This window comes from Trichoderma breve, chromosome 3, assembly GCF_028502605.1.
Source record: "Trichoderma breve strain T069 chromosome 3, whole genome shotgun sequence".
Lineage (NCBI taxonomy): Eukaryota > Fungi > Ascomycota > Sordariomycetes > Hypocreales > Hypocreaceae > Trichoderma > Trichoderma breve.
In genome coordinates, this window is record NC_079234.1 from 1322952 (window position 1) to 1335872 (window position 12921).

General features: G+C 46.0%; 7 protein-coding genes across 7 annotated transcripts; 4 read left to right on the forward strand and 3 right to left on the reverse strand.

The window, feature by feature from the left end:
* Positions 1-368: 368 nt before the first annotated feature.
* On the forward strand, positions 369-1016 carry T069G_04832 (ahpC/TSA family domain-containing protein; the record flags this gene model as incomplete). Its single annotated transcript, XM_056172042.1, has 1 exon — positions 369-1016. One exon carries the CDS (start codon positions 369-371, stop codon positions 1014-1016), a length of 648 nt encoding a protein of 215 aa, XP_056028900.1.
* Positions 1017-1893: 877 nt separating this feature from the next.
* T069G_04833 (short chain dehydrogenase domain-containing protein) lies at positions 1894-3030 on the forward strand (the record flags this gene model as incomplete). The annotated part of the gene is made up of 4 exons (XM_056172043.1): positions 1894-2037; positions 2098-2506; positions 2576-2912; positions 2967-3030. 4 exons carry the CDS (start codon positions 1894-1896, stop codon positions 3028-3030), a joined length of 954 nt encoding a protein of 317 aa, XP_056028901.1.
* Positions 3031-3152: 122 nt separating this feature from the next.
* On the reverse strand, positions 3153-4759 carry T069G_04834 (uncharacterized protein; the record flags this gene model as incomplete). The annotated part of the gene is made up of 4 exons (XM_056172044.1): positions 3153-3810; positions 3878-4184; positions 4244-4345; positions 4417-4759. 4 exons carry the CDS (start codon positions 4757-4759, stop codon positions 3153-3155), a joined length of 1410 nt encoding a protein of 469 aa, XP_056028902.1.
* A 480-nt stretch (positions 4760-5239) lies between these two features.
* On the reverse strand, positions 5240-6243 carry T069G_04835 (metallo-beta-lactamase superfamily domain-containing protein; the record flags this gene model as incomplete). Its single annotated transcript, XM_056172045.1, has 2 exons — positions 5240-5971; positions 6037-6243. The coding sequence occupies 2 exons, from the start codon at positions 6241-6243 to the stop codon at positions 5240-5242; spliced, it is 939 nt and encodes a 312-aa protein (XP_056028903.1).
* Positions 6244-6722: 479 nt separating this feature from the next.
* T069G_04836 (fumarylacetoacetate (FAA) hydrolase family domain-containing protein) lies at positions 6723-7729 on the forward strand (the record flags this gene model as incomplete). Its single annotated transcript, XM_056172046.1, has 3 exons — positions 6723-6999; positions 7051-7557; positions 7623-7729. 3 exons carry the CDS (start codon positions 6723-6725, stop codon positions 7727-7729), a joined length of 891 nt encoding a protein of 296 aa, XP_056028904.1.
* Positions 7730-10360: 2631 nt separating this feature from the next.
* On the forward strand, positions 10361-11194 carry T069G_04837 (cutinase domain-containing protein; the record flags this gene model as incomplete). Its single annotated transcript, XM_056172047.1, has 4 exons — positions 10361-10511; positions 10557-10717; positions 10776-10955; positions 11024-11194. 4 exons carry the CDS (start codon positions 10361-10363, stop codon positions 11192-11194), a joined length of 663 nt encoding a protein of 220 aa, XP_056028905.1.
* A 221-nt stretch (positions 11195-11415) lies between these two features.
* T069G_04838 (zinc finger protein domain-containing protein) lies at positions 11416-12468 on the reverse strand (the record flags this gene model as incomplete). The annotated part of the gene is made up of 1 exon (XM_056172048.1): positions 11416-12468. The coding sequence occupies one exon, from the start codon at positions 12466-12468 to the stop codon at positions 11416-11418; it is 1053 nt and encodes a 350-aa protein (XP_056028906.1).
* Positions 12469-12921: the final 453 nt, after the last annotated feature.

Below are 12921 nucleotides of genomic sequence, written 5' to 3' on the forward strand. Positions count from 1 at the left end.
GACGTCGTACTACAGAGCTAAGCGCTATCCGTGTAAGTGAGTTGTAAGCCAAATATCGAAGGAATGGGCTTGTGGGCATTTCTCATCGATCCACAACAGTGACCGGAAACAGAAACAGCACGATATTCACCAATGTGCATTACGAAGCGCTTCCTGACAAATTCGAATAACATACCATTTTATTTCAATCTATCAATGGCAAAAGATGTATATATTGATGGAAATGTTGTCGTGGAAGTTGAAGTTTTGTTTCGATATCATCACACACACATACAACACATCTTAGAAAACACTCTACTACAACACCCTCAACAACTACAACAATTTCTTCACTTTTATCCTTCATCTCTTACTTCAAACATCCAAAAATGGCTACCCTTGCTGCTCAGTTGTCCGCCACTCACCAAGGTGTTATCGACAACGCCCCTGCTCCTATCTACGCCGCCATCAAGGAGTCCATTGACGGGATCAAGTCCACCTTCGACAAGAGCGCTGCTATCCAGGCCGGAACAACTCTCCCCAGCTTTAAGCTTCCCAATGCCCTCGGCCAGGAGGTCACCAGCGAGAGCCTCCTCGCCAAGGGCCCCATCCTGATTACCTTTTACCGTGGTGACTGGTGCCCCTTCTGCAATCTGGCTCTGCGCTCTCTGCAAACGCACTTGGATGCCTTCAAGGCCAAGGGTGTCACCGTCGTTGCCATCTCTCCTGAACTTCCCAACACCTCTCTGACAACTACTGAGAAGAACGAGCTCAAGTTCGAGGTCTTGTCCGATGTTGGCAACAAGTTCGCTCGCCAGCTCGGCATCGTCTGGGACCAGCCCCAGGTTGTCCAGACTGTCTTGGACGCCTTTTCCGTTGACCTGAAGGCTCGCAATGGCGACGACTCAAGAGCTGTCCCTGTTCCCACCACTCTCCTAGTCGACACAAAGGGAGTTGTCAGGAACGTCCACACCGACCCCGACTACATGCAGCGCCTCGAGCCCACCATCGCGCTCGAATGGGCTGATGCTTTGTAACTGAACATTCTACCCTGAGTCAGAAGATCGCAAGCACCGGATTTTTCTTTTTTCTCTGTGAGATCTTGGACCTAGCATCATTAGCCTCATAGATCATGTCTAAATCAAGTTTTGCATTTTTCTTGAATTCTTGCGCTTACCTGTCAAATTAATTGTGAAATGTACAAGTTCTCACTTTCCAGTACCGAGTTTATGCAAGCCAATTCTTGACTAATTACTTGTATGGAACAAAGTTTTTGAAGCAGCGACTTGATTGGCCAATGCGATAATATAGCTGTATACTGCGGAGTTTGGCAGATGCATACCCATACTATACATCGTAAGGACAATAGATTATGGAGTTGCTTTTCTAAAAAAAACTCATTTATTTTATACAGCCATATGGCCGAGGTTCGCAATAAGTAACTAAAAGGAGGAGCGGAACTACAGCGCATGACACGACACAGCCCTAGCAATACGCCTAGCAATACGACTGTGTCGCGAAGCCCGAATTAGGAAATTAATCTCTTATTGGCTGTTCATAGGTTTGGCGGTGCCGCTGTACCACATTAGGCAACAAGTCTCTCATTGGCTCACAGACTGCACCGCGGAGAATCAAGGAGTTTACAATATACAACAAGTATCAATTTGCGGAGTTTGTGTATAATGTCCTTCTCTTCCGAATTAGGCATCGAGTCTCTTATTCGCTGTCAAGGCCGTAGTCGAAAGCCAACGAGGTAATCAACAGAGGACAAGTCCGCCTCAACAGAATATAAAATGCCTGGAGTTGTTCTGGCATTCTTCATTCAAGAAACACAACGCAATCTCCTCAGTCTTCAAGTGCATTTCATTGTTCCTGCCAACCAATCTCTGCAATTTTTCAACTTCTTCTTACAAAATGGCTACATCACACCCAGAGTTCAGCAAGGAGACCGAGGGTCTCGACGTGGCCAAGGCTTTCTCGGATGGAATCCGCAATAAAACCATCATAGTTACTGGCGCCAATCGTAATGGAATTGGGTTCTCTACTTGCCACGCTTTTGTAAGTTGCTATATCATGTGTCAGGTTTCGGTCTGTTTTGCTGATTAACAAGTTATAAAGGCCTCTCAGTCCCCAGCTTGTCTGATCCTAGCTGGACGCAACGTGGATAGAATCCAAGAGTGCATCGATGCTATCAAGCAGGACTTCCCCGATGTCAACTGTCGTGCGCTAAAGGTTGATCTTTCCAGCCAAAAGTCTGTTCGTGCAGCAGCTGCGGAGGTCTTGGCCTGGTCTGATGTGCCTGCTATTGATATCTTGGTGAATAGCGCCGGCGTGATGTGCCCCCCAGAGCGAACACTTAGTGTTGACGGACTGGAGATGCATTTTGCGACTAACCACATCGGACATTGGCTGTTCACATGCCTGATCATGCCAAAGCTGATCAAGTCAGCCGAGGGCAAGCCCAAGGGAACCACTCGAATTGTCAACGTCACTTCCCTGTCGCCTACCGTTGCGACTATGCGTTGGAGTGACATCAATTTTGACAAGCCAAACAAAGAGCTGCCCGAAGTAGAACAGCCGCCCTATCCGATCCTAGAGGCATGGGGGTTTAAGGACTGTGAAGATAAAGCATACGTGCCTATCGATGGCTACAACCGCAGTAAAGTAGCCAATGTGCTTTTCAGCATCGGAGCAACCAAGAGACTGTACGAGAAGTATGGTATCCTCTCCTTGGCCGTGCATCCTGGTGTCATGCCAACGGATTTGGGCAGGGCCTTTACTGAGGAACAACGGGCAGCCTTGGACGTCATGAGAGCAAAAGGCATGTTCCTCTACCAAACCCTCGGCTCGGGGGCTTCAACTTCGCTGGTAGCTGCCTTAGACCCCAAACTGAAAGCTGGCGAGACCGTCGATGGCAAAGAGAATTACGGATCGTTCCTGGTGGATTGTCAAATTAGTAATGCCGCACACCCCCTTGCTGTATCCAGCAGTGAGGCCGAGAGGCTCTGGGCGCTATCGGAAGATCTGGTGAAGGAAAAGTTCTCTTGGTGAGGTTATTCAAGATTATGGTCTTTTGGGCTCCTTGTCCATAGAGTCGAGTAAAGAGAGGCTTAGTACAATTGAAGATGAAATACTAGGATTCACAACATTATCCCTCTGGGAATTAGCTCGTTTTAATGTGCTTGATCCCATAATGCATGGCCTGGGCCATCGTGCAGGGCGTGAATCCAGGGGAAACGACCAAGGATGGTGTATGCTTCATCCCAGTTGTGAATATTAAGTCTCATTGCCATTGGCCGTATCATTGGTGGAAGCCAGTGCTCATCGTAGCCATCTGACACCCAAACACCACCAAGAATTAAAAGCCAGAGGGCGAGTTCAGGATGGTAATCTTCTAGATCACTGTCAAGGATGTCCTTCAATCGACAATCTAAGCGCTCGTAGTCCAAGATTTGGCGGCGTCCACCATGTAGAAAGATAGTCATTGTCAATATTGTCAGGCCGGTGTGATAGGCGTCTTGTAGCTGCCATAGCCTTCGTTCTTCTTCTAAAGGGCGGAACTTTGTGAGGCGATATCCGATCGAGAATATCATCTCTTGAAGAGTTTCCAAATCGAGTTTCACACCATTGTTGAACAGCGACGTCGCCCCCATCATATCCGCCAATATGTCGTGAAGATATGGTTCTAGCAAATCGTGCTGCGGGCACAATCTGGCAGCATTGACATTGAAGTCTATCTTTTTCCGCGCCAGGATATCTCGTACTTTCGCCATGCTATCTCTGAAGAATAAGGGCGGCCCACCATGCTGAATTGCAAGCATAATGTCCACTCTTTGAGACTGCATGTAAGCTAGAGTAGCTACACGAGCGGTTGTATTATTATGATATCGGGACTTACTTGCATAGTTTCATTAATAGTCCAACACTTCCTTCAAGTTTGGGCAAGCCACCACGAAGCTGAATCATTCTCTGCAGGCCGTCGAGATGGACTCTGAGGTTCCCGTATCCCTTTCTGATCAGCTCTTGACTGACAAGAGTCACCACGATCATGATTGCAGCATCTGATAGGGCATTGGGGCCGGCAAGTAGATTCGTAACATAATTGAACGTCTCTGATAAATGGTATAATGCTTTGGGCGAGGAGTCTCCATTGTCGGAGTAAATCTCGTTGCACGTTTGCATTAAGGCGATGTTGCAATGGTAAGCTGAAGATTATGATAGGTTAGAGTGATGGCATGGCTTCGGCAGACACGCTCAAACATACCCGGTTGATTGGCAAAAATGAGAGGGAGCCACATTCTCCTAACCTCATCCATTGAAAGCCATGGATTAAAGCGATACAACCTATTCATGATGCGGGTAAAATCTGGTATGAGTTATCAGCAGTGGCTTTAAAAGTCGGGTTATAAGAAGTCGCAACGAATGGTAGAGCCTCACACTCGTTCATTATTTCCATTGAATGATTCGTGATGTTCACCGGCAGACCTGCCAATATTGCATTGCGAGGATATTCCATGATGGCCATAAGCTTAGCGTATTCTTCATCGCTGTAATGGAACTCTTTTTGCGATTTGTCCAGATCCCGCCGCAAGATGATTGCTCGTTCACCGGCATTGACCCTTGGCGGTGCGAGTTGGAGCCTCGATCGCCGGTGGAATTTCTTGCCAGCATTCTTGCCCATCATGACATGGCTCCGGGCCAGCTTCTTGGCCGCTCTGTTGGTTTGAGCGCCATCGACGAAATAGAATTTTGTTCCTGCCATTTGCTTCAGATTGTTCATGTTGAGAACATGTATCGAAAGTGTAAATTAAAATGTCTGGTCGGGAATTGCCCCTACGGTATTCGGAGTTAGGGTTGGGGAATCTCCGCAATCATCAGTCTAAGAATAGGAGGACGACTATCTAATATGCGTTAGGTATAGGTACCAATGAGTACTTTTATTAAAATACTAAATGGCTTTTTAAATCACTATCTTACGGTGCTAGGCATATACAGCAATTAAAAACAAGTCCGACGTGCTTTTTAACAGCTCGATACTACAAGGGCCGATTAATACAGCAGAACGCGCCAACCAAGTTCGGCGGCCATAACAGCGCACGCACTCTTCCTAGCCATTTCCTTACAAGACTATCACATCTAGGACGCCCTCCGATGAAGAAGGTCACTCTGATTATTTCCAAATTAGCTTGATAGAAGTCAACTTGATTTGTTAGAACATGATATACCTTGGTAGTCTAGTGTACTTCTTATCCCCGACCTGCTAGGAGTACATCTGCTCAACTATGTCATCTATATCCTGTTTCCACTGCGCTCCTTTCCATCCATTGAGCTTCTCCGGATATAGAGGCATCAGTCCTTCCAAAATAGCATCGTGAGCCAATGCAGCCATTACATCCCCCCGGCTCTGTAACAAATTTACTTTCGCAATAGTAGAGATTGCCGTTAGGGGATCTTTATGAAAGCTTGGTGTCCCATTTGGACCAACAGTGGTACTGACTGGTCGCGCTCCTACTAGCAATGCGCGATGATGGCAACAATCACCACCCAAGAACACCCATTCATCCGTATCTGTGTGTGCCAATGCACCTAGATGGCCAGGCATATGACCAGGTGTGTCAAGAAGGTAGAATGAACCATCGGAAAAATAATCGTATGCGCGCTCAAAGGGTCCGATCGGAACCCACGGATCTGTCTCAAATGAAAGCTCTCGATACTTTTTGTGTTCAATGACGACAGATAAAAATGGCGATTTAGCTGCTCTAGGATATCCTGGAGTGGTTGCCGCAGAAGATCCTGGGCCAGTCACAAAAGTGGCATGAGAAAACTTGGCTGGATCTCCGGTGTGGTCAAAGTGAAGGTGTGAAAACACAACAGTTGAGATATCAGAAGATTTTACCGGGCCTTCATCAAGAAGATCGGTGGCATCTTTTGGTACGACTGGTGAAATGTAAGGATAGTCAGCCCGGATGACGTCCGGATTGTTCTCTAGTTCCTATCATGGAGGAGCTGTCAGTACGGCAGCACCGCTTCATGGAAAGACTAATAATAATAACACACTTTTCTCATTCCAAGATCGAACAGAATGTGTTCGCCAGATGGATGACTAATTAGGAAGCTAAAATCGGGAGAGAATTGTCTTGCTTTCCGCATATCACTGTCGCCATCTTCAAAGAGCCATCGATCGGGTAAGTAGAGTTTGCCAGTGGGGAGCGCAGAAACGTCAACTGTCGCTGATGGAGAAGGCAGCTTCCCCTTCACGGTCATGGTGACAAGTCAGATAATGCTAGCAAATGATGCTATTTTACAGAGGTTTGCATGTGTTGGTAAAGTTAAGACGGTTCAAATAAATAATGAAGTTGTGCGATTTGATAGAAGCTTATAAGTATTTGATGAGGATTAAAGCTGTCATAGAAAGATCTTATGACGGCGTCAACTAACCAAACGATCGGGACTTGGGACTAAGCACCTTATGCAAGAAGATCGCATATCTAGCGCCACCCCAGGCTCTAAAGCCGTGTAAAGGCAAATAAACCCGAAAGTTCATGTTAACTGCCCCCGCCGGAAACGCGTCCGAAACATCCCCGGAATGTGGCTTACACTCATCGAACCCATTCGGATACCGTCCCCAGATCCCCGGATTGTTAGTAGTAGTGTTTCATGAAATAAACAATGATTTAAATTAATCTCCGTCATCGAATAGCTTGATTAGTTAGCATTGTATACTTGTATCTAAATCTACGAAGATGAAGGTTGTTTGGCAGCGTCTCATTCGCTTCGTGGCGACCGATGGTCGGATTCTTCGTGGAGAGCCCATCCTCCCATCGCCAAATTTTGATATAGGCTCTACCACAGAAGAAACGAAACTAAAGGCCAAGATCATTGTCGGGGATGACATATACGATACCACAGGAGAGACTAAAGTGACTGAAGAAGTTGTCACAGTCAAGAAACTGCTTGGACCGCTTGCGCAAAATGAAGTGCCAGTACTGAGATGCGTAGGGCTTAATTATGCCAAACACAGTCAGTGGCTATATGTACGTTTCCAAAACCAGAAGCTGACTTATTTCACAGTTAGAGAAGCCAACAGAACAGTTCCACCATACCCTTTCATTTTCTTCAAGCCATCAACTTGTGTCATCGGCCATGATGAACTCGTCCATATTCCAAAGATTGCGCAAGATGAACAGGCAGATTACGAGGGCGAGCTTTGTTTTGTGATTGGAAAGCCAGCCAAGAACGTATCTCGAGAAGATGCACTTTCTTACATCGCAGCGTATACTTGCGGCAACGATATTTCGTCACGCAAGCTGCAGCGAGACAAAACTCTGGCAGGTCCTGTACCTCAGTGGGGCTTCAGCAAAGGATTCGATACCTACGCTCCGTTAGGCCCTTGCTTGGTGTCTTCTGAGCTGATTGGCGATCCATCAAAGCTTCAATTGAAGACGATTGTCGATGGAGAAGTCCGCCAAGATGAAGGAGTTTCCGACCTTTTATTTGACTGCGCTGAGCTTGTAAGCTATCTAAGTCAAGGAACAACACTTGAGGCCGGAAGCGTTATCATGACTGGAACGCCTGGTGGTGAGTCTTATGTGATACCCAGGTAACGCATTTTACATATCAACTAACTCTTGGTTCTCAATTAGGAGTGGGTGTAGGCTTCAACCCACCCAAATGGCTGCAGCCAGGAACTCAAATGGAGGTAAACATTTCTGGCATTGGGACGCTGAGGAACGGCGTTGTTTTTGACTAAGATTTGTGTCTTGGGAGCAAGTTCCGTAATCACGCATTGAACCTAGACTCATAGACCAAAGCGGAAGGCTTGGACAAAAGGCTATGGTATAAGGAAGCATGTTGGTAGAATATAAGTCGAACCAGGAGATGATGGTTCTTTCGCTTAGAATTCACCTGTCTTGATTGAGTTGCAACGTATCCGTTCTTTGCGTCCGTTTATTCTTTCCTTTGACTGACGAGAGTGGTGGAGCAACGATTGGCAATTCGTTATGTGTCGAATAACATGTGATGAAAATTATTTGAAGAAAAATTATTATGCGAGGACAAAGAAGTCTCACATGGTCAATTTTCAATGAAAGAAACTGAAGCACTCCAAACAAATGGCGGCAGAAGCAAAAAGAGAAGTTGAAGGGTATTGAACCCAACCCGATTCGAACGGATAACCTTCAGGAGATTCCGAGCTGGAATCTGACGCGCTACCGTTGCGCCATGGGTCCTGTTGATTGGCTAACCAAAATATTTGCACTTATAGAGCCCTGCTGCACACCGAACAATATTCATGGAAATCTAGAAGAAAGGAGTGTTGCGAATTGCGAGACTGAAACTGGATCAATCACTCAGGATATGTTTTGTTTTATTAAATTGTGTTGGCCGTTAAGTTTTGATGATCAGCCCATGTGGAATCACTTCTTTTGGTGTAGATGAATGTCTTGTCGGACTACGATCACCTCTTGACTCTAAATTGCCTAATTTATACTTCAAGTGAGCACAAAGAATGAAACACATCAGTACATCCCCATGCGAAACAAACAATGAAATCAGGCGTATCACACTAGCTAGAACAAATTGGCTTCAATCTTGCTCATTATTCTATCGAAACAAGAATTTTATACTATGTTTATGGCGAGGCAGCTATCGTTATAGCATCAACGAAAGGACGTCACAGGAGACCAAGCCTCTACCCTGGATAAGCAGTTCTTTATGGCAAATGCTACTTTTCGCGGAGATCTCATTCATCTGAAGACGGATAGAGCAGTGACATAGGATGATTGGCAATTTTTGCATCGACACGTGAAATCTCAGCGCATAACTAGATACGAACAGAAATACAATGGAGTCACAAGGAGTTCTCGCGAATACTTGTGTTCGCATCCAGGTTGAATCACACATCGGAAATGACGGTAAAGTAGAGTCGGTGTACTCGTAATGACCAGTAAAGGTTTGTGGGCCCGGCTCTTCATTTGTTGTCAATAAAAGAGGCAAGAATATTGCCTAAACTTCACAAATGCCGGTTCAATGGCATTTCCAGATGAAGTTAATAATCACGTTTCATGCCAAGTCATCTACAGCGAATCAAGCAAGATTCACATCCGCGCTCTAATGTCCAGTCATTCAAACCTTAAGTCAGGCTTCGGGTGGTCGCGACTGACCTTGCAGATCTGGGGTGCGTCCGGCTAAGTAATTGCAATTAGCCTACCAATTAGATGCCCAAGAACTAATGCTCCCACGTTGAAAAATATACCGAAAGGTTGCATCATGGTATCTCTATGCACCCTCACTCACAATAAGCATCCGACCCCAGTGTGGGGTTGAAACGCCTTTCCGCCCCCGTTTCTCGGTCTATTTAGTAACACTTGCATGAGATGACCTGCAATTGGACAGTATGGAGGTATGGGGAGAGAAGGCTAGAATGTTGGATGCAGATTAACCGGCACATAGGGCTTTTTTTAAAGTTAACATATTAATATAAGAAATCTTGGCAAATGGACACCTAATCAACATTGATCTTGCCTCATATAGCTAATGTTTAAGAATGGGCCGTAGCTAAAGGGCGTCTAAATTTATGAGAAAGTGATCTGTGAGTTGTTGCGAGCGAAGAACGATACTTCTGTCGAACCTTTAACTCTGGCAGTCTATGAAATGGTAACTACCTAAGATTATGGCTACGGCATAGCAAGTGTGACTATTTAGGGCAAAGTCAAGCCTGGTTCGTATGACTGAGCAACTTACCCGCTGGTCGTATCAAGCATTACGCATTCTCCATGCAGAAGATTGGGGTCGTACAATGACCCACGAATATGCGGTTGAGCCCGGCAAAAGAGGAAACTGACCTTTGTCCAAGGAGCCGCGTAATTGAGATACTGCATGTCGGCTCCTCGGTCCAAAGGGTTTGGGCAAAACAATTTATGTGAGATTTCTGACAATTTTGGTACATACGATGACAAGCTAACTGACGATCTCCGTTAACATATTATCCCATGTGCAGTGATGAGAATGCCAGACACGTTTCGCTAGCAATGAATAATAATAGAGCATCCAATCGGTGTTCATGGCTGCAATGGAACTGATTTAGCCTAAACCTCAGCATCATCTGGACGGCCGGCTGGGGAAAAGGAATACAACGGTAACTAGAACGAATTGGGGCTTTGGCATGGAAGTGGAATAAGCGGCTGGTGAAGACAAACACCTTGACACTGTGAATAAAAATGATCATCAATATCATCAAATTACCTCTCTATACAAGTACTCGTTTCTATATAATCTCCCAATTTCTCTAGGCAAAGTCATGTCTTTGAACAACCAGCATCTTACCATTCATTCAACCCACGCAATTGACTTACACCCATAAAGAACTTCCCCTCAAGATAAAATGCCATCAGTCAAAAGCACCATTACTTTCTTGTTGAGCCAGGCTCTTCTCGCCACGGCCAGCCCAGTAGAGTTGGAGAAGCGTCAATGCCCCGGAATCCACGTTTTCGGCGCCCGTGAAACCACAGCACCACCAGGATATGGCTCTTCTGGTACTGTTGTGAACCTCATTGTCAACTCTCATCCCGGCACGACAGCTGAGGCCATCAACTACCCAGCTTGCGGTGGTCAGAGCCAATGCGGTGGTATTAGCTATGCTAACTCTGTGGTGGCTGGCATCAATGCTGTTGTCCAGGCAGTGAACAACTATCACAACCAATGCCCCAACACAAAGCTTGTGTTAGTTGGATACTCGCAGGTCTGTGTCCCTTGAGTGTATTGACGGAATGAAATACATGTACTTACATGTTGCACAGGGTGGCCAAATCATGGATGACGCGCTATGTGGAGGAGGTGACCCTGGAAATGGCTACCCAAACACTGCTGTCCCTCTCTCTGCGGGAGCAGTCAGTGCTATCCGGGCCGCAATCTTCATGGGAGACCCTCGCTATGTCCGTGGACTGGCGTACAATGTTGGATCTTGCCAAGCCCAGGGTGTACGTATTCGAACTCTTTCAAAAGATTGTCTTCTTACAAGTGCTGTCTCTAATGTGTCGTGTATCAGTTTGCTGCCCGCCCTTCTGGCTTTGTCTGCCCCAGTGGATCAAAGGTCAAGTCGTACTGCGATGCTTCAGACCCCTACTGCTGCAATGGAAACAATGCAAACACTCACCAAGGTTATGGTCAAGAGTACGGGCAGCAGGCTCTCTCCTTTGTCAACAGCAAACTCGCTTAAGACGGTGGTCGCATCTGAGAACCGGGGTTTGTTTTGGGCCAATCGGACAATGGAATGGATGCAGTTGAGCAGCAAGATGTTGCTCTTTATTTATGCACGCCCTTGTTCCTGGAGCAGTTGATCTTATGGCTACTAAATGTAAAAGAATGAACGTATTTCTATGCAAATCTTGCTATTGTTATAAATCACGGATGCCTCATAGTTCCCCTAAGCGCTCTTGCCTAATTGCTACCAATCGCCATAGTTGCTTTTGCCTGTTTGATCCTCTCTATAAGAAGTTTGGGGAGCTGTTTAATCTGGCCCGGCTCGGATCTCAACACCTCAGCGCTTGAGACCATGAATCGCTCTTCAAATATTGTCCAAAGCCTCTGGTTCTCTGTATTCGAACTACCAGGTCGCGGATAAAATGGATCGTTGCGCCAAAACGCCTTACAGGCTTGCTCAATGCCTTTTTCATCGAGGGTCAAATCTCTGCAGAAGTCAAAATCCAATATCCACAATTCATGAGGACCTAGTATGCTGCTATTATTCGAGCGTCGCTCATCGAGCTGACCCTGAGTTGAGGCAGTATCGGATTGGTTTCGAGGCTGTGCGAGCACAAATTCGACATCATTGCCGTCTACCTTGGCAATCCAGTGCAGGAGAGCAAGAGCATCTGCCATTCCTATTGCATAATCTCGTGCATCAATCCCAAGTTGTTCCATCTGGTCCAAATGTAATGGGAAATTTCGCAGACTAAATGCTCGTAATCGTTGTCTTGGCTGTCCCGTAACTGCCTCGGCCTCACTGCGACGGTATCTTCGGCGACCAAGATACGGTCGAATGAGACAATGCTCGTTGCTCTGGCTGGTTATGACCTCTTCCACGTTGACATCAGGTCGAAGATTTTGCACAAGAAGCCTCCTAATGGAAGTTGAAACTGGCATAATCTTCTCGCTAATAATGGCGTTGCATCCTGTGTAGTTCTCAGGCAGCCTTGGAAGAATGCCGGACCAAGTCGCGCTGTCCTGAGAAGCCAAGTATCCAAAGGATCCAGGTATGGCGAAAGAGGTAAATCGAGATGATAGGGAAGCTTTTAGTATTTTTTGATGCATTTGGTATTCGAGAGTGATTGATCTCCCAGGGGCGCCATCCTCACGCTTCATGGCCATGTGATGATGCCCAGCACAATCCGAACAACGAACTGCCCACACAGTCCCGCAGTGGCCTTGGCCGATTCTTTCTAATTGAGTCGATCCCAGTGTGACAGTGAGTTCTTCAATTTCCAATTCCATATTGACACTCTTTGTTAGTTGCTTTCATATAAGTGTTCAATGCGTGTATAATCGAGAGGACGTTGTGGTTTGCAATATTCGTTATGACATTTGACGTAACAAGATGTAGCCTTTGGAAGGGTTGTTTTGTTTATTTTATAGTCGAGAGATTCCTGGCCTCCAAAGTATAAGAAAAATGCACAGAGTCTATGGCCCTTTTGGTGGTGGCGTTGCGGTCTGGCTTTTGTGGCTGTCTGCTAGTAAACGATAGTTTAAGCGCAGGCAAGCGGAGGACAGAAAAGCCGAGACTGAGAAGATTTCGAACACCTATGCGTTGAGTTATACGCCTTCTTTAAATATCTGCTACTATAGCTATATTTCTTTAATAACTGCTACTACAGCTATATTTCTTTAATGCCTGCTATTATAACTGTATTTTTCTAGTGCTTAGTATCAAGCTGATTGGGTATTGCT